Source organism: Cryptomeria japonica, chromosome 6 (genome assembly GCF_030272615.1).
Source record: "Cryptomeria japonica chromosome 6, Sugi_1.0, whole genome shotgun sequence".
Taxonomy (NCBI): domain Eukaryota; kingdom Viridiplantae; phylum Streptophyta; class Pinopsida; order Cupressales; family Cupressaceae; genus Cryptomeria; species Cryptomeria japonica.
In genome coordinates, this window is record NC_081410.1 from 109,157,107 (window position 1) to 109,182,179 (window position 25,073).

The 25,073-nt window shown below is 33.3% G+C and overlaps 1 protein-coding gene across 1 annotated transcript; it reads left to right on the forward strand.

Moving 5' to 3' along the window:
* The first annotated feature begins 1,632 nt into the window (after positions 1 to 1,632).
* On the forward strand, positions 1,633 to 24,715 carry LOC131057601 (disease resistance protein Roq1-like). The gene is made up of 10 exons (XM_057991750.2): positions 1,633 to 2,162; positions 2,262 to 3,408; positions 3,512 to 3,778; positions 3,910 to 4,597; positions 4,707 to 5,932; positions 6,181 to 6,442; positions 22,157 to 22,282; positions 22,556 to 22,798; positions 23,039 to 23,199; positions 24,350 to 24,715. The coding sequence occupies exons 1-10, from the start codon at positions 1,633 to 1,635 to the stop codon at positions 24,713 to 24,715; spliced, it is 5,016 nt and encodes a 1,671-aa protein (XP_057847733.2).
* The last annotated feature ends 358 nt before the right edge of the window (positions 24,716 to 25,073 follow it).

Sequence of the window (25,073 nt, forward strand, 5' to 3'; positions counted from 1 at the left end):
CATAAGTGACTCTGTGAAGTGGTTAACTAGTCTCATAAGCTCTTCTTCCATCTTGTTTGTCATGTTCTTGGAGGTGAATTCATAAGGACAAATCACCGTTATAGAGTCAACATTGATATTCTTGCTTGTTTTCTTCACATGACCCTCACGGTTAGTGAATCAAAGGTGGCTATGGAAGCACTCTGCAGAAGGCTCTTCAAAGCTAAATTTCTGGGGGAATTAGATAAAGTTTTGCTATGCATTGACAAAGATTTAACAATTCCCTATAGGATGCATTACACTATCAGAATGGAGGTCAGTATTCCTTCTCCACAATTTCCAATTGTCACAATCTGGAACAAAACCTTTTGGGATCTAAGAGTTTCTATTGTCCAGAGAAGTGTCCAATTTCTCAAACACCCGATGGGGTTCACGGAGGACAATCTTATTGTCTTCAACATTATTGGTGATAATGTAGACCAAATAGAGGATTGGGTGGTGGATTATAAATATATGGAAATTTTAATACCAACAATGAAGTGGAATTGAGTTCAAACTCGAGTGAGAAGGATGGCGGGGAGGAAGGTGATGTGGAGCATGTTGCAGTTGCCTCTCCTATGTCTAGTTCTGCGGCCTTCTCTCCCAGGTCATCTTCTGGACATGCCCACCTTTCCTCTTCTCATCTAGATGTGATGGATTAACAAGTTTTAAGGTGCCCCTATTTCTTTTTGTCAACCACATGATACGGATTCCTCTCCTCTTTCATAGGCTTTATGATCTTTTTATAGCATGTTTTATACTGCTCGGACTCTTAATTGGGTTATCTTTTTTGTTTTTAAAAGATGTTTTAGTTTAATGGTTTTCAAAATTGTAGTCTGTTATACTCATTGCAGTAGCTTTTGTCCCTTGTTGATGGGACTGTTTTGGTCCTTTTTTATTATGATTTTTATAATTTTTCTAAAAATCATGATTAATATTTTAATCCATCTTACCTTAATATATTTTGGCCTCAGCTTCTTACTGAACAAAAAAAACAGACAAAAATAAATAAGTCAAATCAAATCCAATTTATTTAGACTTACATAAAAAAAAAAATAACAAGAAGTTGCTTTCCTATATTATTTATCCTACTTAACACCTCCCCCAACAAAATCACTCTAAATTAAGTCAAATTCAAATTTAAAAATAAAAATTTAGGTGAAAAGCATCTTTCTTACATCACTTACCCTAGTGGACTTGACTCGAAACCAAATTAAATCTTATGTCCTTTAGATTCATATATATTTTATCCCACTTACCCTACTGGACTTGATAAGATCTTTTATATATTTTATCCCTCTCCTTTTCTCTAGTCAACTTTAGCCCCTTGGATGCTTCACACGAAAGGAATGCAGTTTGAACCTACCTGGATTGTGTAATTTCCAAGCATTTTCCTTGCTGGATTCAAGCCTGCCTGCTTCCTTGTACAGACCGGCGCTTGTCTCATTTCCGAGCATTTTCCTTAATCCTCTTTCCTTGTTACTTCGAGGAAAGGACTGAACCCACCTATTTAATTCACTCTACCCTTGCTCTTCCGCATTACCTCATCTTGTGCAAACAAATCCTATTTGTCGTGCTCTTTCTTTTTAGTTGTTAGCGTCTGAACTGGAGTCAATGGCGTCTTCTTCATCCCAGCAGCAAAATCAAGGATCTAATGCTTTTCTTGAGATAGAATCTGATAGCACAAGAAGAAAGGTTTGTGAATCCTCAAGATTGCATGATGTATTCATCAACCACAGAGGCCCCGATGTCAAAACAACTCTTGCTTCTCAGCTTTACAACTCCCTTAAGAAGGCTGGTATACGGGCATTTCTTGATTCGGAAGAGAAGGAACTTGGAGTTTCATTTCCTTCTACCATTGAGACTGCGATTAAATCTGCTAAAGTGCATGTCGCCATTTTTTCTAAAAGATATGCTGAGTCACCTTGGTGTCTAGCTGAGCTAGTTCTTATGTTACAAACTAAGGCCAGGATTATTCCTGTGTTTTATCAAGTGAAACCGTCAGATCTCCGCTTCATAGAAAAGGGGGACTATCCCAAAGCATTCGCTAAATATGTAAACAAGAAGAGGTACATAGAGAAGCTTTCAGAGTGGAAGGAAGCACTTCAATCCCTTTCATTTGTGGCTGGGGAAGAATTTAAAGGGTAATATTTCTCTGCTTTTGGTAGTAATTGTTTTTCTTTTCCAAATTTGGTTAACTATATTCTCATGCTCTGCTTTTTTTCTCCCTAATTGGTTTTCAGTGACTGCAAAAACATAATAGCAGCAGTGCGAATGGAAATACAAAAGAAAATATGTTTACATGTTGCCAAATATCCAGTAGGGCTTGACGACCTTGTGCAAGATTTTGAAAGGCGATGCCTTAATGAGCTTGTATTAGATTTTGAAAACCAGTGTGGGCTTGAAGAAGGGAAGCATAAGGCTAAGGGTGTTGGCATTTTTGGCATGGGAGGTGCGGGGAAGACAACTCTCGCCAAGGAGTTGTTTAATCTAAAGTGTTCAAATTATTCCAGAGTAAGTTTTTTGTTTGATGTGCGAGAAGGCTTTGAGAGAAGGCAATTACCTTTTTTGCAACTTAAGCTTCTTAACGATCTTTTTCAAGATCGTAGTCCCAGTTTTATAAGTACAGAAGAAGGAACAAGCTATCTCAAAGATCGTATTCAGAGGAGTCCATCTTCAAGCTTTCTAATTGTTGTGGATGACATCGATCATGTGGAGCAGCTAAATGCTCTAATGATTATGGATATCTTAAATAAATTTGACAATACTCTGGTTATTGTTACAACTCGTAATGTTGGGGTGCTTATAAATGCAGGGATTACTTCCGGTTACCATTTAAAAGGAGTGGATAGAAATAATGGGAGACAACTCTTCTGTTGGCATGCCTTCGGAAAACCCCATTCATCTAGTGGGTACGGGGCACTGGTTGATGCCTTTGTAGACATGTGTGGAGGATTACCTCTGTCTCTTCGGGTTTTGGGTCGGCATGTTCATGGTAAACCTCACAGTTTTTGGAGGTCAGCATTGGTTGAAGCCAAAAGGACGCTGGCACGAGATGTAAAGCAGACACTGAGAATAAGTTTTGACGCATTGGGTGGTGAAGAAAAACAAGTTTTTATGGATATAGCTTGTTTTTTTGTTGGCAGGCTAAGGAGTATCGCTGAAAGAGTATGGGAGGGTTCAGGATGGAACGCTCGACATGCACTTGAAACCCTCAAAGATAAGTGTCTGGTAGAAGAAACAGAAATTGTGAGCCTGAATGAGGCCCTGCATGTACATAAGGAACTTGAATTGAGAATGCATGACCACCTAAGGGACTTGGGAAGAGAAATGGCATTTGAACTCCACACTCCTCTTCGCTGGTGGCGTCGTCAAGATCTGGAATATTTGGTATGCTTGTAACCTCTCCAGACTTCTTCTGTGTTAAGTAATATTACAAATCTTAACTTGTTACTTTATTAATATAAAACTGAGCTGCTTGTGTGGTATGTAGGAATCAATGGTTTTCAAAAATATCCTGGCCAAAGCTAATGTCAGGTGTTTCCATTCTATTTTCGATGAGTCCATGAGTTGTCAAGTTACATTCTTTCTAGGCCAATCAAATATTTGTGTTGGGAGGCCAGCTTCCTTACTATGGCTCGAGCTTGAGTTCAAATCCACAGAACAAATATACATTCCGTCATGGGTTTTTCAACAAAATGTGCATTGTTTGAAAATCAAACGAGAAAGACTCGAAACATTTTGGGAGAATGGCATGCAGGTAATTTTGATCTTTTCATTCTAAAACTAAATCTCCTTCAACTTTATGGTGGAATTCATTTCTTAGTGGTTATCGCCCAGATTTTTTTTTTAACCATTGAGAGCTTTATACAAGTTTATCTTGGACTTCAGGCGCCCACCCAGTTGAAGGAACTGCACATTTATGAAACCTTTTTGGAAAAGATTCCAGATATGTCAGGAATATCAAACAATTTAGGAAAGGTGGTCTTAGATGCCTATGGATGGCCAATTCAGGGTTTATCTTTATTAGAATCTCTCAATATGAATCTTTGTAGTCTGAGTCTCAGGTCTTCCACATTAGTAGGGGCACAGGCTTCCACTAAAACGGAAGTGGGGATAACTTGTGAATCTTTGGTTATATGGAATTTCAAATTTAGCCAGGAAGTGGCTTGGAACAATGGAGGAATGTCTAGCAGTGTTAGAGCTCCCATGGGTGGTCTTGAAAAGCTAGAGATTAGTTGTGAAAAATTGGTATCCAAGATCTTAATTAGTGGAATTCACTATCCAAGCCTTGAGTCTATCAAACTTCATTGTATGGTAAGTCTTACGGAAGTGGATTTAATAAGTACAAATATATTAATCTCTCTTGATATTACAAATTGTAAATATTTGACAAGTGTGTCAGGACTGTGTAATCTTGCAAAGCTTGTGCGGTTGAATATCAGTGAATGCCCGGAGCTTGAGGAGCTAAGTCTTGGCCATCTGAGCTGTCTGGAAAGGATGACAATTGTAGATTGTAAGCATTTGAAGAGTGTGTCAGGAAGTTATGACATTTTCAGTAGGGTGTCCGGAGTAGACGGTTTTAGGAAGATGGTACAGTTAAACATTAGTGAATGTACGGAGCTTGAGGAACTAAAGCTTGAACATCTGAGCTGCCTGGAAAAGGTGTCAATTGAAAACTGTCTCAGGAATAAATAATCTTGCAAAGCTTGTGGAACTTGAAATTTCTGATTGTGGGAAGCTGGAGTTTGAGTGCTTGCGTCTCAGCGGTATGAGATGTCTGGAGGCGATAATATTTGACAAAAATATGAAGGTGAGACATTTAGAGTTGAATGATTGTCAAAATCTAAAAACAATAGAGTATGGGTGTAAAAAGATCGCAAGCTTTTGCTCTTTTGACTATCTGGAGCTTGAGAAGTTGCTAGTTTTTGTACATTCAATTTGCCTGGTGGCAGTTATAATCAATGGATGTGGGGAGTTCAAATATCTTCAATTGATCGATTGTCAAAATTTGAAAAGCGTGTCAGGTAAATTGGAGATTGGAGGGTTGTACATTGATGAGTGTCCTAAGCTCGAGGAGTTGCCAAGATTTTCCAGCCTTAGCCGCGTGGAACAAATTCACATTGAATCTTGTGGAAAGTTACAGAACATTACGTTGCCAACAAGTCCGAGCAGTCTGTATGTAACAAGTTGCTCAGATTTGCAAAGGATATCAACAACCGGTGATCTTACAATGCTGACAGAGTTGTACATTAATCAGTGTCCTGAGCTTGAGGAGCTGCCAAGTCTTTCCAGCCTCAGCTGCGTGGAGAAAATTAGCATTCAATCTTGTGGAAAGTTAAAGTTACAGAACATTATGTTGCCAACAAGTCTGACTAGTCTGTGTGTAAGCAGTTGCTCAGATTTGCAAAGGATATCAGCAACCGGTGATCTTACAATGCTGACAGAGTTGTACATTATTGGGTGTCCTGAGCTTGCGGAGCTGCCAAGTCTTTCCAACCTCAGCTGCGTGGAGAAAATTAGCATTCAATCTTGTGGAAAGCTAAAGTTACAGAACATTATGTTGCCAACAAGTCTGACTAGTCTGTATGTAAGAAGTTGCACAGATTTGCAAAGGGTATCAACAACCAGTGATGTTACAAAGCTGACAGTGTTGTACATTACTGAGTGTCCCGAGCTTGAGGAGCTGCCTAACTTTTCCAGCCTGAACTGCATGGAGGATATTTACATCAAATCTTGTGGAAAGTTACAGAACATTATGCTGCCAAAAAGACTCTGCTTGAAGGAAATTAAGATTGACTCTTCTGAGAAGCTGCAGTACATGGCAGGCATTGAAGAATTGTATGTAACAAGATATGTGAGACTTAGGTATTGTAGCAATGCATTAGTACGGAATTGCATTGATAAATTGAAGGTAATAATATCGATACTGTTTTTTAACAGGCAATCATAAGTCCAATTTTGATATGATTTCCTTTAATTTCATTATTGAAATTCTCCTCTGTTTTGGTCATTAGTTCTGACAAGATAGCGTAATATCTTGACATGTGATTTTGGAAGTGATATGTGAATGAAAATAATTTACCCTGGATGATGTTTGAACTGAAGAGTATTTTGTCTTTTATTTCAGAGTGTGCCGGAATATTGTGTTGTGATTGGAAGAGCAGTGGATGGAGCGGAGTCAAGTTTAACGAACATCTGTTTCTTGATGCAGCTGATATTGCCGCCGATGCAGTCACCGACATTGTTAAGTTTGACGCTGAAAACAATGAAGAATGCAAAGCACTGAGAGATATTTTATGCTGCGTAATTGTGGTTGATAGCTCTTCCTCCCTTGAGCATATAAATGAATCACTTGAATGGTACAGTTCTTACCTTAAAGTGCGTCAAGGAGAATGGATAATAACAATGGTAGGACATTATTGTATGAGGGAAATTTCAGAGATTTTAAAGTGGCATGGAATAATGAAGAAGGGGTTTCAGATATGGGTCTGAAAAGGTGAAGAGTGGAGAAGTATGCAGGTGTTACATACAATTGTTGATAGGCTATATCTCTCGTGAATGGAATACTTTCACATGACTTCCTGTGGATTATTTTAGCATGAAGGACAGGAACTTTCTTTCCTCATCTGTAATAAGGAAGAGAATTTTGTTTCTTAAATACCCAATTATTTTTCATAGTTTGAAAAAAAAATTCACCCAAAGGAATTTAATATTTTGAATATGTAAGGGTAGATTTGTTCTACATTTTGTGAGTGTTGTTAATTTTAAACGAAGAGAGAAATGTATGCAATTACATGAGAGTCTTTATCTATTTTTTTAATTATTTAAAAAAAAAATAGTAAGGAGAAAGACATTAATAATAAGTTGTTTGGAATGATGTTTTTAATAATAATTAATACTATTTATTAATTTATATAAAGATATTTATATATTTAATAATTTTTAATGTAATAATTATTTTTTAATTTAAATATATTATATATAGTATAAATTAATTTAGATAAATAGATTGGGATTGGCAATTGAAACTATTCAAAACAAATGAAGATATTAAAATAATTAAATATGATATTTACTTATAGATGATTGATGATGAAAAATAATATGTTAGATATTTGATATATATTTGTTTTGGAATTTTAGGGCATTAAGTGATAAAGATATCAATTATAAAAATTGATTATTTGTTTTCCCTGGATCATATTTGTTGTTGTAGAATTGATCTCCACAAGTGTTATTTGATCCATTCTAACTAATTTGGCCTGTGTATATAAGTTTTGTTGATTAACCTTAACTAACCCTACGAGTTGTGTTTTTCTATTTTCATTTTGGTGAACCCAATTAAGACAACACAAACTAGTTTACTTTTATAGTTTAAGAATTTTGTTAAACCAAACCAAAGAACTCCCAAAAAGGCATGACAACAAAGCTTAATATTGGTATCAAATTATGTTATGCAGATATTTTTTCTTTACCTAACTTGTATCAATTATATCAATGTTTGCTCAAAGGTATATCTAACATACAAGTAAAAACTGAAAGTGATGCAAGTTTCAGATGTATGGATAAGACAAGATTTATTCCATATCATTTAGAACAATTTTGTTCTGTTCCACACAACATGGGTTAGGGTAAGTATACCAATAGTCATTATACCAAATTTTGTGCACCCACAAATCCTAAATGATACATCGGATTTTGGCGATTTTATTTTAGTTGGACCTTTGTATCTGACTTAACTGCTTATGATTATTATTCTAGCTTTTGGGTAGTTATAATGCATGTTACGGGATTTGTTATTAATGCAAGGGTCAAAAAGTAGTCATTTCAAAGTGTTGCTCAATACCTACTTAAAGATTCCCCAATAATCGTGCACTACAACCACCTCAAAAATGGCAAATACTTATGCACAAATGCTTTGGTATTCGTGCACTACAGGTACCAATAAAGTTGCACAACTCTAATTAAAATACAAAAATTCTAACTACTAGGGGTAAAGTGGGCTGCTATTAGTACATGTGAAATTTATTAATGGGCTTTTAGTTATCATTTTCTTGGTTTCTTAAAAATTAGTAATTGAAGGGTTGGGTGAGCAAGGAGTGAACAATAATTAGAACATAGATAGTAACTAGTGATCTTCTCCTACTTATCAAGAAAAAGTTTACCATATATAAATTGTAAACAAATGTATGTATGACATCAATACATGTTTCTCTATTTCTCTACGTATAACCAATACATACTTATTCTTTCAAAATTGATACTCATATGCTACCATCCATCCTTTGCTACTAATGGTTCATAGTAACCCAATTTCTCTAAATGTTTTTCAAGACATTTTGCTCTACTATCAATGACAAATAATTGATAAAATGGATGATTCCATCCTTTGCTACTAATGGTTCATAGTAACCCAATTTCTCTAAATGTTTTTCAAGACATTTTCCTCTACTATTAATGGCAAATAATTGATAAAATGGATGATTTGTATAATCAAATCTAGCCAACCCATACTACCCTAAAATTTGTCGTTGCTTATTTGAAACATCACAAAAATATCCAAATGTACCAAGGCATTGATTTGACTTCGTAAGAATGTTGATCGTCATGACATGTGAATTAATAAAAATAAAAATTAACAATGTGATTATATTGGACATGGGTGACACACAAGCAAAACAATTTAAAAATCCAACGGTGTCCATCCTTTCAAGCCTCGACGTAAATATCAAACTTGCTTACATCACTATCACCGTTAAGAAATTTTTCCTTATATCTTATACTTTAATGTTAAATATTTTTCAATAAAAATAGGGGAAGAAAAAATATTTAATTTTTAAGATGTAGATGAACTACCCTACTATTTTAAGGGGTAGAGTCGAGTCCTTATATATGGATGGGGAGAGTAATCAATCGATAGCCCGAGGGGTAAATAGCTCAACTAAAAGGTTAGTCTAAAATAATGATTAAATTAGATTAAGTGATTAAAGTATTCAATTTTACTATGAAGGCTAGATTAGTAAGTTTAGAGCTATCGATCAAGAGAGAAAAAATTAGCCCTTAAAATACTTGAGAGAGACACATACAAAATTAAAGAGTAATAATGTAGGGCAAGTTTTAGATAAGAAATTTATTATGATGTCTGTCAGGCTATGCAACAATATAAACAATCAAAAAGTTTTAAAATGGTAATAATATTAATGTATTGTATTAGTATTATATCTAATGATTGGATTCAATAGTTTTTTCACAACTTAAAAATTAATTATTTTGTCACATGAATTTTTTATTTTTTATTTCATTAATATGAAATGGTGATTGAAATATACAAGGAAATCTAAACTATGTAGTCTCAAGCTTTTCTCATTTGATTTATGTTTAAATTTAATGTTGTCTATTTAATTTTATTATATTTTTTTTAAGCAAATAAACACCTCTAAAATGATATCTCTCTGTGTCTTCTACATATATTTATCTAAATATAATTGATTATATAATTCATATAGTAAATAAGTTTAATGATTTAGTAATTATCTTCAAATTGATATCTCTTGACATATTTTACATAAATTCTTTAAAATATAAGTATGCTAGTTTATTTTTTAATAAATAAAAAACTTGATTAAAAACTATGGCACCCAAAAATAAACACTAACCATATTTTATACGTTTTTATAATGATATAAAGCCATGCACCAGCTTATACTCCAAGTCTTTAAATATATTGTCAATTTATTTATATTGAATTTTAATGCTAACATCAAATACCATGTGTAGACACCTAAAATTGTCCAATCTAATTAAATAAATATTTTATTTATTTAATTATCTAAGCTTAATTCTTCTATTAATTAAATAAATCTTTATTTATTTAATTAATTCATTTATCCTCTTCTAGCCTTATTTCTCATTTAAATAAATACATTTATTTATTTAAATTATCCTTTTCCTAAATTAAATAAATATTTTTATTTATTTAAACTTCTTCTATTAAATAAATAAATATTTAATTAATTAATTCATTCATTAGCTTTTTTCTACCCATGACACATGTCATTCATCTCTTAATTCATACACTACCTACCCCTTTCATTATTTTATTATTTCTTTTACCTACCCTCTAATTATAGCCGACCTCCTTTTACACCTTTCAATCTTATCCCTCCATTTCATATTGTGTCTTCTATATAAGGAGATACTTCCTTCATTATCAAACCCTGGCTAATCAATCATTCTAATCAATCATCTTAAGGACTTGACTACACTACGATCCTACTAGCAACCACATTCTGTTCTTTGTTGAGCTCTTGTGCACACAAAATCTGAGAGCAAATATATCAAGCAAGATCAATGGAGATAGGAAGGATGGAGATCCAAACCCTATTGGACATGTGATGGTATAATCTTTGTGATTTCATTTGATTTGCATTGTCTTAGGTAATCTTCATATGTTATGGTGGATCTTTGTTGTTGTTAGGCTAGGGTTTTGTGGTTGAATCTATTTAGCCTTTCAATATCGTTATTGTTGTTATCCATTATCCATTTTCACCATATACACCATGTACCCTCTTTTCATGGAAGTCTTTATAGATTTATTTATATTAAACTAAAAGAGGGGTAAAAATTTATTCAAAGTACAAAGCAAAAAGGGCCAACCATCTAGTAGATTAAAAAGCATTATACAACCCTGTTAGTATCCACTAATTGATTCAACATGGGAGACAATTAAAAATATAATTGCACCCTATCCACAAAATTCCAACCATACATTCAATTGGAAGCCCATTTGACCAAACAATCTACTACTCCATTCCACTCCCTATGAATGTAAATAAAAGTAATAGATTCCAAAGAACCACACAATCTGAAAATTTGTCTAATAACCAAAACTAAATACCAACTTACATCATCAAACATGGAAAAAAAATAATAAATTTTAATTCTTCTTCAAACTGTTTGACATCACCATGATTTGCAGATCCCTATTGCAGACTGTAAAATACATGAAAAACTTCAAAAACCGTCAAATCTCATAGATGGGCACCCCTAACCTAAGGTGTTAAATGTTATCCTACCATGGGATTTGATTACAAATTATGATCAATTATTTGCAAATACAAATCCAGCGTTAGGTGAAAAAAATCATTACATAAAAAGATCTATTACAAAGAAATGGGAATTTCTATATTTATATATGGATTACAAAATTATAATAAACATAGAAATTGAAAATTTGAATCTGGTGTTAGTATAATGTATTACATTGTTAGTAAATGTATTGTACATTAATTAGGGTAGATAGTTAGAGAGGTAGTTTCTGCACGGTTAAACTATTTAACTTCTTTATGTCATCTTCGCCACTTTATAAAATGCATATCAAATGTAATATTTGATATTGGAATAAAGGAATATTTTTATGTATTTTTCATAACAACAGGTATCAGAGCGGTCTCCCTGAACGCCTGTGAATATGCAATGAGTATTTGAAGTTGTGCATATGTTTATGTGTCTGTGAAAATGGTGTGAGAGAACAACAAACAATCTTTGTGTATATGTTGTGACAATCCCAACAATCTTTGTGTATGTAAATCGATTGCAATTCCCTCTTTCTTTAATCTGCAAGGGGAAGTTAGGGCTTAGAAACAAATATTGCAATTTTAGTGAAGTAATTACTGGAAAATAAAAGGGATATTTCATCATGGAGATTGTGGTTGACACGCTAGATAAATATTCTAGTTTTAACTTTCATACTTGGAAAATAAAAATTCAGATGCAATTAATGAATACAAATTTATGGGGAATAGTGCGTTGAAAAGAAACGAAACCTATAGATGCCTCTATATTACTAGAGTGGGAGAACATAGATGATAAAGCCAAAGCTATTATTGGTCTTGCTCTTTCTAATTCATAATAATTACATCATATAGATTTGGATACATCATCAACAGATATTTGGGATAATATCAATAACTTGTTTGGACCAAAGGCACTAAATGCAAAATTCTCTCTAAAACTACAATTGTTTAGGTTCGAAATGGAAAATGAAGTCAAAATGTCAAGTCATATAAGTAGTTTGAGATCTCTTATCAGACAATTAGCAGAAGTTAAGGCTCAAGTAAATGATGAAGATGCTAAGGCTATTTTATTAAACAACTTGCTTGCAAAATACAATAATATTATTTTTACACTCAGCCAAATAACCTCCCAGAGTTTAGAAGATATGATTTCAGCCCTTTTAGCAGAAGAAAAGTGAACATATGTAGAAGATTTAGAAGGTGTTTCTCAACTGGAAAATGCATTATATGTTCAAAACCATAATAAAAGATCAAGCACAAGTAATGAAGACATTAAATGTTTCTACTGTAAGAAAAAAGGTCACAGAGCTTGTTCATGTAAAAGTCAAGCTAGAGATGTTCTTAAAGGAAAGTTCAAAAGACAAAATCAATGAAGAAAACATTTCTTATATTGAGAATGGGGATTCATCAAATGATCAAGTTATTATTTATGATTCTCTTAGTGATTCTGGAGAAGTGCTATAAGTCTTCACTTCATTGGAGGCTAGTGGCACAGGAGGATGGAGGATTTCCATCATCTCAAGTTAGCTTCTCACTTTGAGATGGTGTTTTGCTTGAAAAGCATTTTTAGTTTTTTGGTTTCTTGTTTATTACTTGTTGCTGGCATATTTGAAGATACATGTATTGTGATGTTTGTTTTATGGAGACAGGTAAGGGGTTTGGTGTAAAGCTCAATATGGATGGTTGTCCAGTAGTACTCAAGGCTATGTTTGAGAATTATACCCTTCTGAGGGTTATCAGGAAACTTGATGAAGCCATGTGGTTAGAGGGCTCAGTATGGATTGTTGTTGAATAATTTGGGATATCATATAGAGGCTACACCTTTCTAAGGGTTACGAGATAGCTTGATGGAGCTAAACTTGATTCATAATTTGTTTCTTCAAATAAATATTTCACAAAATGTGTCTATATATATTCTATAATCAGCAATTTTTATTATGTAAGGCTTAAGGGGGGCCGGGGGGGGTTCTGGATAAACAATGTAACAGGGGGAGATTGTTAGTATAATGTATTACATTGATTAGGGTAGATAGTTAGAGAGGTAGTTTATGCACGGTTAAACTATTTAACTGCTTTCTATCGTCTCCGCCACTTTATAAAATGCATATCAAATGTAATATTTGATATTGGAATAAAGGAATATTTTTTATGTATTTTTCATAACATCTGGTTCAATCATGTCCTCACCAATTAAGCTAATCAATTGAACTGCAACAGATGTTACATAATTCAATACCTCACAAAAGAAAACACATACGTGAAATCCTCTCCATTGCCAAGCAACCCAATAAAATTAAATAAAATTTAAAAGCGTGACTGTGAACACCCTCTTTGGTAAGGTCATTGACCGGATCGACCTCGAAATGCCATTTAACCAAAGAAGACTTCATGCCCTCTTCCTCTACTTCAGAGAAGCCCAGAATGTTGGTGTCTGTGACAAGGTATGCAAAAGAATGGTTAGTACAGTCCAAAGCGATGAGCGAGCTCCTCCTGGGTAAAGAAGGGTTGCCTTGCAGATTGGAGAGAAGGGGTAGGGTATGTATGTCTATAGTAAAGTAGTTTCATATTATATTTTTAGAATCAAAATATTTTTGTTTTTAACTTTTTATATTATTGTTGTGTTTTAAAGACTAACTAGCTTATATATATATCAAGAGATATCTTTCTCAAGGCACTTATTAGAGTTTACACTACATGATAAAAATATGTGCCTCAAGAAGGATATCTCTTGACGTGTGTGTGTGATAAAAAACAAATATTTATAAACTAGTAGCAGTTGCGCCGCAACGTGGAAGATATTAAAAAATTCAATATATAACTATATAATATTATATGATTAAACTTTTTTATAATAATATATAATATTATTATTTTCTATTTTTTTGTGTAATAATATTATAATATAATATTACTCTTAATTTATATTTTTTTGATTATTATAACATTATTTTATAATTTATTGAAAATAATATTCATAATATAAATTTGAAAAATTTTAAATTTATTATATTATTATTTTAAATTATTTTTAGTTATAATATTATTTTTATAGGTTTATTAGTAATATTATATTATTAGAGTATTATATGAAAAGTATAATATTATTATATTCTTATTTTAAAAGTGAAGTATTGTTTTATAGTTCTTAAAGTGTATAATATATATTAAATTTTATATTTAAATATATAATAAGGTGTACAATAATTATTTTTAAATGTATAATAGTTTTAACTAGTTTTAGTTAACGATTAGGGTTACGATTAGTGTTATGATTAACATGATAATTATGGTAGTGTTATGGTTAGGGTTACACTAATAAATTATGGTTAAGGTTATGGTAAGGGTTTGAGATAGGATTTGTAGAAGGGTTAAGATTAGAATTATTGTTTTTGGTTAAGTGAAAAGCAGGTTTTGAAGGGACCTCAAAACCCTTTTACAAAGAGATAATTAAAAGATAAAACATTAAACACCGGCTAGATATAGAAAACATAAAAAAGAGATAGTTGGCTAAGACAAAAAGCCAACAAGAAGTCGAAAGAAGCAAAGGGACAACACAGAAATAGCTAAGGGACAACCATGAGCAACAAACCTGAGAAAGGTTTATGATAAGCTCCATCGCTTCTTGCTCCTGCTGGACCATAGAGGCAGTAACACTCTTCAGTTCCTCCAACTCCTTGGCTTGCTGGGTCATCTTCCTAGTACTTGCTCGAGTTCTTTTGTTGTGACCAGTAGTCCCCCCTTCAATAGTCAGAACCTTATCCTCTGTAGTATCAATTATGTTTTTTTTTCTAATGGATCTGTTCTATTTTGCTAATCATCAAGATTAGAATTATTGTTAGGGTTAGAGTATGAATTATAATTATAATATGGGTTTGGATTAGGATTAGGGTTTTAGTTACGGTTACGATAAGTGCTTTGGCTCGGGTTAGTTAGAATTATTTGCAGTTTCTTCTAGTACACTATCCAAACATAATTTGTAAAGAATGATGGTGGGCCCACTATAGTGGTTATAACTGTAAATTGCCCCCCACCTAAAATGTAGCTAAGACCAAAACTTTCTTATCAAACATAGGGTACCACCACAAGCTCATAAGAAATTGTGTGATAATTGTAGGGCCTATTGATGAATAAATTAAAAAAAATAGAAATAAATTTGAATGAACACATTAATGTCAATAAGGTTTTGATGTCATAAAAAATAAGATTGCCCAAGAACCTATTTTGATCTTTCTTGATTTGAAACAAACTTTCCACTCCATTTGGGTGTTTGAGGTCTAGCAATTGGTGTAGTATTAGTGTGCAAACAAGATGCACTAAGGAGGGTTTAACGATTATATACATGTTACAAAATATTGGAAATTGCATGAGCTCTTTACCCACTTCAATTTTTATACAGATTAAAAATAAATGAAATATCTTGTGAATATATATGTGATCAAAGAGGGGATTTATCAATGATTGATGCCATTCTAAGAGTTTGATTTTAAAATCATGGTGAAACCAAGAAAATATATTCAAGGATTTCATTACTTTTCAAGGATAGATACAAGGAAATACTAGGGGCCAAGTGATGATGAATTATCTATTTCATACTTATTTAAAGTAGATGTGGTGTCGTTTGAATTGAAAGACTACAAACTATTAACAATAACATAAGTCCTGAAAATTCATACAAAAGAAGAAAGTAAAATATTAAAGATGTCCAGTCCCTACTTTTGACACTAATTGAGAGTTAATACATGTTATTAGAAAAATGTGGTGTTTAATTAATAGTCCCAGAACATGAGAGACAAGATATCTTGAGAGAAGTGAATGAAGCTATTTTAGGTGGACATAAATTAGGAGATGGTATAGGAAGAAAAGTTTTATTTGTTGGTTTATGGTAGTCAACATTTTTTAAAGATGCATACAAGTATACTCATAATAAATGTGATATATTTCAAAGGGTGAGAAAACCTATTATAAGGGATAAGATCCTGTGTGCTTAGTCTTGGCACAATTTCATTCAAGAAATGGAAAATTAGTTTCATTGGACCAATAGATCCACCTTCTTGTAAGCCCCATGGACAATTAATTAGAACTTAAATTGACTATTTGACTAGACTGGAAAAGATAGAAGCCACAAAGGATTGCATAAATAGATCTACCAAAAAGTGTATATATGGAACTATCATAATGTGGTTTATTTGTCGATTGAGTATAACAAGTGATCAATGGAACCATTTTGTGAACAAAACCATTGTTGAACTATTAAAACATCTACAAGAAAATGGGATAATGAAGATTTCCCAAAACTTGTAGGCATTGCATTAACAAAATTGAGCAATAGAAATTCTTTACTAGAATATAAAGAAACCAATATTCTAATGGATGTAGAGAACAACATATTTGAGACTTACAAAGATTTTCCTTTCTAGCTAGTATGTGGGTTGGATATTACACTACCTAAATAACATAATACATAATCTTAGGTTAGCACATTAAGATTAAATGAGGATGATTTTATCAAGGAAATTTGGTTGAACTTAAAAAACCTAATGGAAATGCTCTATTTCTACTTATGATCAAACATGGGATAAAAGATGTCAAAAGCATGTTATACTAGAAATATAAAGAATAAAAATTTCAAAGTGAGAAATAGAGTGTTGACATATTATAGTCAATTCAAAAACTTGAGAAATTAAAAATTTAGTGACCTAGACCATATATAATTGATAGTATTTTGCCTTCAAGAGTGTAAAAGTCAAAACTCTATACAATTATTTATCAGATGGCTATACTTTAATGAAGGAAGGTTAAAACATTATTACATGGGTGACTAAGGGATGGACTTAATATATAACAACTACAAAATGGATGGATCACATTAAATATCATATTCATTATAGTGTATTCATAAATATACAATAGTATAGAGAATAAGTACACAATCCCAGATAGCTACATACCATCAAAGTTAAAACAAATGTGTAAGACAATTCAAAAAGGGGGGCATGAGAGGTAGTTAAAATAATTAAATTCAAAATAATCTACTTGAACCTTAAATAAGGGCACTCATTAGAAAAAAAAAATTAGTAAGAGATGAATTGAGTTGAGCTAAAGAGTGAAGTGTTGAATATTGGGTTAACCTTAAGGACTAAAGTAAGAGGTTCAAAAGGTTAGAAGTTAGAAATAATCATTTATAATACAACCATATTTTGTGAACTCAATTTACAAAGAGATTATGAAATAGAGAAAGGAACAATTCATAATAAATGATTGCACAACCTATTGTGCAAGATATCAAAGACAACCGTCAACCTAAATTTTCAAGGTGGACAAAGATAGAGATTTTTTAAATGTTCTTTCTTGTGTCCTTTATGTAGAAGATATTTACAAATACATAAATTTCTCCAACCCTTTATTATCTATTGAGACATTATGGGCTTGTAATAACTCTAATGGGAGTGGATGGGATGTCACAACCACTATTTTATTCTGTTGAGGATTACAAAATGTGATCTAAAATGTTGATACAAAAAATTACACACAAATGAAACCAAAAATAATAGCAATTAAATTATGAATTGTGAAAATCTGATATCATTAACAAGATGTTTATTCACCTTATTTTAACTAATTCAAATGTCAAATTGATACAAAGATACTAGAATCAATACAAGATGGATAATTAAGAGGTCATACAACTTTGATAATTCAAAAGCTTTGTGACTACTACAAATAGTAATGCTTATAAAGTGGTAGGCGCAACTACTAACCAGAATACTAAGAGAATTCTCATGGAATTTTATTTTTCTTGAAAATGATAAAAGTTTTGAATGATCCTTTTTTCATCTGTTTTCAAGTCTTTGGAGGAACAATAGCCTACATCAAATGAAATTGGAAAGATGATGATACCACAAAATGACTGCAACATTAAAAAATGAGACACAATCTTTATACTTATGATAAGATGACACCTTACATATAATTTGATAAATAAGGTTGGGCACACATATATGAACAATAGAAGGTAGATTTCTCAAAAATAAATACCAGTTTTAGATTTAAGTAACTTAAAATTAACCTAATTATTTGTACCCTCATAGGCAACCCTACAAAGCACCACACATACATGAAATCAATTTTATTGACAAACATAATAGATAAATTAAAAGTGTCACTGCAAAGAAGCGAGGTGTTCAAGAATCCTAGCCTTGCCAATGAGAATAGTGCTCCAAAGAGCATCAATGTCCTCTTTTGAATGGCCAGCATTAAACCACACACACTAAGCAACATATTAAGTCTAGAGGATGTTAGTCAATTTTTAGTGTTTCACACTTTTAAGCCTAGAAGTGTATTCTTGGTGTGACAACATACATTAAGCAACATAATAAACCTAGAAAATGTCAATCAACTCTGAATATTTAAAACTTTTAAGCCTAGAAGTATAAGCTTGGTGTGTGTGATTTAAGTCATTCCCTTTTGAACGTGTAATGATAGGGTTCATCTCATAAGATCATTTCATCAAACAATTGCCCACTTACTCTGTTTCATAGACTTGAATGGTATCCTGGTAGCATGTAAAGCTCAGTGATTTTGTATTGGTCAAGCCAAGAGTCCAAGAATGTTTAGTATCATCCTAAGCAAGGAGCTCCTCTATGAGATAAAAATTGGTTCTCTCCTCATCGAATGCCCACACCCTATTGAGGCACTCCTTCCACTCTTTCACACGATTTCATGCCTAAAAACCATTTGTGTATATCGCAAAAGTCCTTTGTTATCTTCCACAGGTAGTCTTACACCACACACACTAAGCAACATATTAAGTCTAGAGAGTATTAGTCAACTCTGAGTGTTTAACACTTTCAAGCCTAGAAGTGTATTCTTATTATGACCATATACATTAAGCAACATATTAACCCTAGAAAATGTCAGTCAACTCTGTATGTTTAACACTTTTAAGCCTAGAATTGTAAGCTTAGTGTTTGATGTTTAAGTCATTCCATCTTTCAACACTCTCTAGTGAAGCAATGATATTGATTTCCACAGATCCCTACCATTTGGAGCTTGCCATTTTCTCACAAGAGGACAACAAATGGGGTTTGCGGGATATTGGGAAGAATTGGGGACAGATAAATATGACGATTCTGATACAATGTTTTAGTGACTATCATTATTGATCCCTTCGACACTGCTTATTTTCTTAGACATGTTTCTTGACTCTTAGCTTGGCTTTGTTATTTTTCTGAGCCTTTGGTTGGCCCTTATACGATCTTTTCTTCAAATTTGGAAATCTCTTCAACTTGTATTTTGACAATAACTTTACTCCAACAGAATATCTTAGCCTTTCAAACCAACACATGTTATTTTCTAAGAGAAGTTCAAATAGACATTCACCCATTCAGAGCATTTTGTCTAGCAATTGCATGTAATACCAAGTCACTCGTTATCTTGCATGACCTTTCTTTCTACACCACACTGTTATTTTCTCCTCGCGGATTAAGCCAAAAAATGTGGAGGTTATAAATTGTCCCACCAACTTAGACTTTTTTCTGTCACTAGTCAAGTATCTCTAGTTTTTCAATTTTTGTCAATACATTTTTTATTTCTAATATGTGTTTCTTCATTTAAATTGAATATGCTAAATAAAAAAATGATTGAGACCACCAACTTCCTTAAATTTGAGAGCTTAAACTCTTAATACTCAGTTGCACTACGAAATTCATGAGACCCCCTACTTCAAAATAATCCTAAAAAATCTATAAACATATCACAGGACCTTTTCTTCATGAAAAATAGAATACAAGCTTAAAACCCTCCATAGAACCCCACCTTTAATATTATTTCAATATTAAATAAATATTACCTAGTGTTTTTAAGGTTCTTTTCCACATTTTCTCATTCCATAATTATACAATATTATAATTATAATACAAAAGTTTTATAGTGCCATATTGCATAATTCTCACCATTTCTTTTGTAATTGTTAAACTTTAATTATAAAATCTATTTGTTGTCGGCATTTTCCAACCCCTTGTACTCTTGCTCTAGTGAGAGGCGAATTAGGGCATTCTTTTAACGAATAGATTATTGAATTTAATTATTAATGGGAATTATATATTAATTTGTACAAAATCACTATTTTTTATATATATATATATATATATATAATTGATGAAAGGTTGCAGTTGGGAATATTATATATTAAAATATAAGATTTTAAAAATAAACATAGTGAGAGTTGTGAAGGATTGAGAAGAAGACAAAATAATTAAATTAATCTAGGGATTTATTTCTAACAAAGTTACTAACTTAGAGACATTGTTAAACAATTAAGGCTTATGAAGATACAATTAAAATGAATTAAATTAATGGGTAAAAGACCCTACCAATTAAATCCAAATGTTAAAGATACAATAAACATGAATATTGTAAAATATTGGTAGGTAGTATCATCAAACATATTGAAGAAGGGAGAATGGATCAATATAATGGCATTTCAACACAAAAGGACTAGTGAAACTAGAATCTACATAAAATTCAATTAATTAAAAACGGTATGTATACATGGTCCTTTTCCTATCCCTTACATAGAAGTATAGGAATTTATTGTGGGGAGGGAGCTAAACTCTTTTATTGATGGACTCTTAGATATCACCATATTGAAATTAAAGAGGGGGACAAACCTAAGACAATCTGTCAAATGCAAGTCTTTATGTATACATTAATTGCATTTGGACTAAAAAATGCATCATGAATATTTGTTGATATACTACAATCAACATCTATAAAGAATTTATAGATGATTTATTTGAAGTATATGTAGATTATTGATAATGTATGAACTACTCAAATATCATGTTCAAGTATTGTGGATAATGTTTGAAAGAGGTAGAAGCCTAAGGATAACCTTAAATTTTTAAAAGTGTACATTTATTGTACCTTCTAGTACACTATCCATACATAATTTGTAAAGAATGACAGTAGGCCCATTAAAGTGGTTATAGCTCTAAATTGTCCTCCACCTAAGAATGTATCTAAGACCAAAACTTTCTTAGGAAACCTAGAGTACCACCACATGCTCATAACAAATTGTGTGATAATTGTAGGGCCTATTGATGAATTATTAAAAATGTAGTGATCTAGACCATATATAATTGATAGTATTTTTCTTTCAAGAGTGTAAAACTCAAAACTATACAATCATTTATCAAATGGTTATACTTTAATGAAAGAAGGTTAAAACATTATTATGTGGGTGACTAAGGGATGGACTTATTATATAACAACTGCAAAATGGATGGATCACATTAAATATCATATGTATTATAGTGTATTCATAAATGTACAATAGTATAGAGAATAAATAATCAATCTCAAATAGCTACCTACCATCAAAGTTAAAACAAATGAATAAGACAATTCAAAAGGGGAGGGATAAGAGGTTGTTAAAAGAATTAAAAATATACTTGAAACTTACATAAGAGCACTCATTCAAAAAATCAAATTACCTAAAATTTATTTTTAGTTGAATAGAGTTGAGAAGAAGAGTAAAGTGTTGAACATAGGGTTAGCCTTAAGGACTAAGGTAAGAGGTTTAAAACGTTGGCAGTTAGAAATAATTATCGATAACCGAACTATATTAGTGATCTAAATTGGAGGAGAAAGAAAGAACAATGCAAAGGGATTATGGAATAGAGAAAGGAACAATACATAATAAATGATGACATAACCTATTGTGGAAGATGTCAAAGACAATCATGAACCTAAATATTCAAGTTGGACAAAGATAGATTTTTTAAATGTTCTTTCTTGTGTCCTTTATGTAGAAGATACTTGCAAATATATTAATTTCTCTAGAGATTTATTATCTATTGGGACATTATGGGGATGTGATAACTCAAGTGGGAATTGATGGGATGTAACAACTACTATTTTATTCTGTTGATGGATCACATAATGTAATTTAAAACATTGATACAAAAAATTACACACAATCAAAATTAGAAACAATAGCAATTAAATTATAAATTGTAGAAATCATATAATTTAAGTATTAATAATTACATCATTTATAGTGGATAGAGTTTTTGAAATGGGGGAGGTGGGAGCGAAGGCGGGAGAGAGGGTTTCTGGAGAAGCCGGTGGTGGGGACGATGAAGCAGATGAAGACGATGAGTTTGTGGCTGCTCTCCCCCTTCTATGTTCTAGTTGAGGAGTTGAGTGGGAGGTAGAGATAGTTTGGGGGTGTCAGTGGTGGCCTGTTGGCTCGTTTGGGAGATCTCTTACTTGGAGCCCTGGTGTGATTGGTCCCCTAAATCATCATAGGGAGGTGTGTGGGTTGTCGTCCTGGTCCACCAAGATTATCTTCCTTCCCAGTGGTCATTCCATCTTCTGTTTGCAACTTCTTCAGGAGATTTTTTCTTCTATTTTTTCCTATGCATGTTTCCTCTGTTCTCGTGGTTCCTTTGTTGCAGTGGGTCGTTCTTCTTTGGGTTTGTCTTGGGTAGTGGGGGTTGGTGATGGGATTTCTTTTCTCATCGTGGAGGAGATCTCTTCTTTAATTTCTTTGAGTGGGAGCGGTGATTTGCGTGTTGGGGGAAGGGTTTCTTGCGAGGTTGTCGGAGATGTGAAGGCGATTGAAGCTGCGGATGCGGATGGGGTTGTGGTTGGGGTTGGAGAGCTGCTATCGGAGGTGGATGTGGTTTGCTCCACCTCAGGTCTTTTGTGGCCCGCGGGGAGTGTTCTCATCTCTCTCCACTGAGTCTTTTTTCTCCTCATGTGTGGGTGTGGATGGGGAATTTGAGACCCTGGTGGTTTTGTTGCTACTGTTTTTGGTTTTTCTCCCCCTCCATCTGAAGCGCTAGTGGGATCCTTATGCCTTGTTGCTAGTTTTACCCTGTTTATTCCCTTCATTATGGCTCTATCACTTTTATCTCAATACTCTTGGTTGTTTCCAGTTTTCCCTTTAGAGGTGGCTTTGTCTTTCATTGAGGTGGAGATGGCTGGTTTTGGAAATAACCTCTCTCCTATTGAGGTGGAGAAGGATGCTATGGTTTCTATTGGTAGGTGTTGGTGGGAGGCTATGGGTGCTCTGTTTTGTGGATGGCTTGGTTCTGAGGTTTGTTTTATAGTTATCTTACCTCTTTTGGTCCCTATTGAGGTGGTGATATAGGGGGGCCCTTGGTTCTCAGTTCCGGTCTTCTTCATGTTTAAGGTTTTGGGTGCCTTTTCAAAACCCACGTGGGCCTTTGCTGATCCTATGGTTCTCTTTCTAAGATGTTTTGCCTTCCTAAGGAGGTGGAGTGGCCGCATGGGTTTTGGGTTGAGGATCTTCTCAAGATGATGTTGTTTGTGTTGCGGGTTGAGGGAGCCTTTCAAAACCCTCTTGGTTTCTCTAGTTGTGGGAGCCATTTAAAACCCATCAAGGTTGGGGGAGCTTGGCAAAACCCCATGTGTTGTGTTTTTGCTAGGGATGAACTAGATGTTGAAAGTTTTCAAGGGCCCAGTTTGGCCAATTCTTGTTTTTGGTTTGGTCGTGGCCTTTGTTATGGCCTAGAGATGTTGTTACAGGTGATGGGAGCTTGGAAAACCTTTTTGTTGGTTGTTGGAGCCTTGTAAAACCCACTAATCAGATTATGGGTGCTTGGAAAAACCCTTGATTTCTTTTGAAAGTTAAGGGAGCCTTGTTAAAACCCTTGTGTTAGTGAAAGGCTTTGGCCTCCTCCTCTTTCGGCTAGGCTTCATTGCTATATCTTTTTTGATAGGCTCGTTTTAGGCTGCTAGTTGTCTTTGATGTATTGTTAGCAGCTGTCTGTTTTGGGTTCTGGATCCTGGTAAAATTTGAGGGTTTCGAGTCCCTTCAAAACTTGTTGTAAGGGGTTTCAGGTCCCCTCAAAACCTGTTTATCCTAATCAAAAACAAGATATTTATTCACCATATTTTATCTAATTGGAATGTCCAAATACTAAAAAGATCATAGAATCAATACTAGATCGATAGTTAAGAGGTCATACAACTTTGATAATTCAGAAGCTTTGTGATTGCTACAAATAATAATGCTTGTAAAGTGGTAGGCACAACTACTAACCATACAACTAAGAGGATACATTTTTTCTTGAAAATGACTAAATTTTGAATAATCATTTTTTCATTTGTTTCATGTCTATGGAGTAATAATAACCTGCATCAAATGAAATTAGAAAGATGCCAATACCACAAAATGAGTGCAACATTAATGTTTGAGACACAATCTTTATACTTGTGATGAGATTCACAATTTGATCAATAAAGTTGGTGTCAAATATATGAACAACATCAATAATGTGGAGGATGAGATAAATGAGCTCAAAGAATGGGTTCTTAGCCTGGAAGAAATAAATGAAGATTATAAAGAAAAATTTGATAATCTCTTTGAGGCTTTTAGTTCTCTCTGTGAAATCACTGATGGAGTGATGAAGAAGGCAGTTATGGGAGTGGTGTCTGGGCAAAGAAAAATAAAGAAGAAAAAAAGGAAGCTAACTAAACATGGGAAGAAAGAGGTGGACGTGGAAGGTGAGGAAGACATGCATGAGGACACTTGGGCCATCCAGGTTGATAGGCTGAAGTGCAATTGGAACCTGATTAATAATGATTAGGCATCCCCCTCTTTTTTCTATTAAGTGCTTTACTTGGTATAGGAGGTTAGTGGTTTTTATTATGTTTATAAGATGTTGGGCCTCCGTGCCTCTTAAACTATACTTTATTTTGATGGTGAATACTGTTGCTTTGTTTAATTTTGATGATACACGATATACTGGTATTATGATAGGCAGATGGTGATTAGTTAGAATTAGTACGTTTAGCTATAGGGACATGGTTATATTTGACCATTTTTGAATGTTGATTATGGCCTCTTTGACTGGTTGTTTGGGGCCACGGTTTTGTTGTTGCTCCGTGATTTTGTTGTTTCATAGGTTCAAGGCCTTCTCCCTACTAACATAATAAAAACAAAAG

Excerpts from the sequence above, each read along its gene's own strand:
- LOC131057601 (XM_057991750.2), top strand. The coding sequence starts at position 1,633 with ATGGCGTCTTCTTCATCCCAGCAGCAAAATCAAGGATCTAATGCTTTT. Across the intron at positions 3,779-3,909 it reads TTTGGGAGAATGGCATGCAG|GCGCCCACCCAGTTGAAGGA; the intron begins GTAATTTTGATC and ends CTTGGACTTCAG. Across the intron at positions 6,443-22,156 it reads AACAATGGTAGGACATTATT|TGGATAGAGTTTTTGAAATG; the intron begins GTATGAGGGAAA and ends CATCATTTATAG.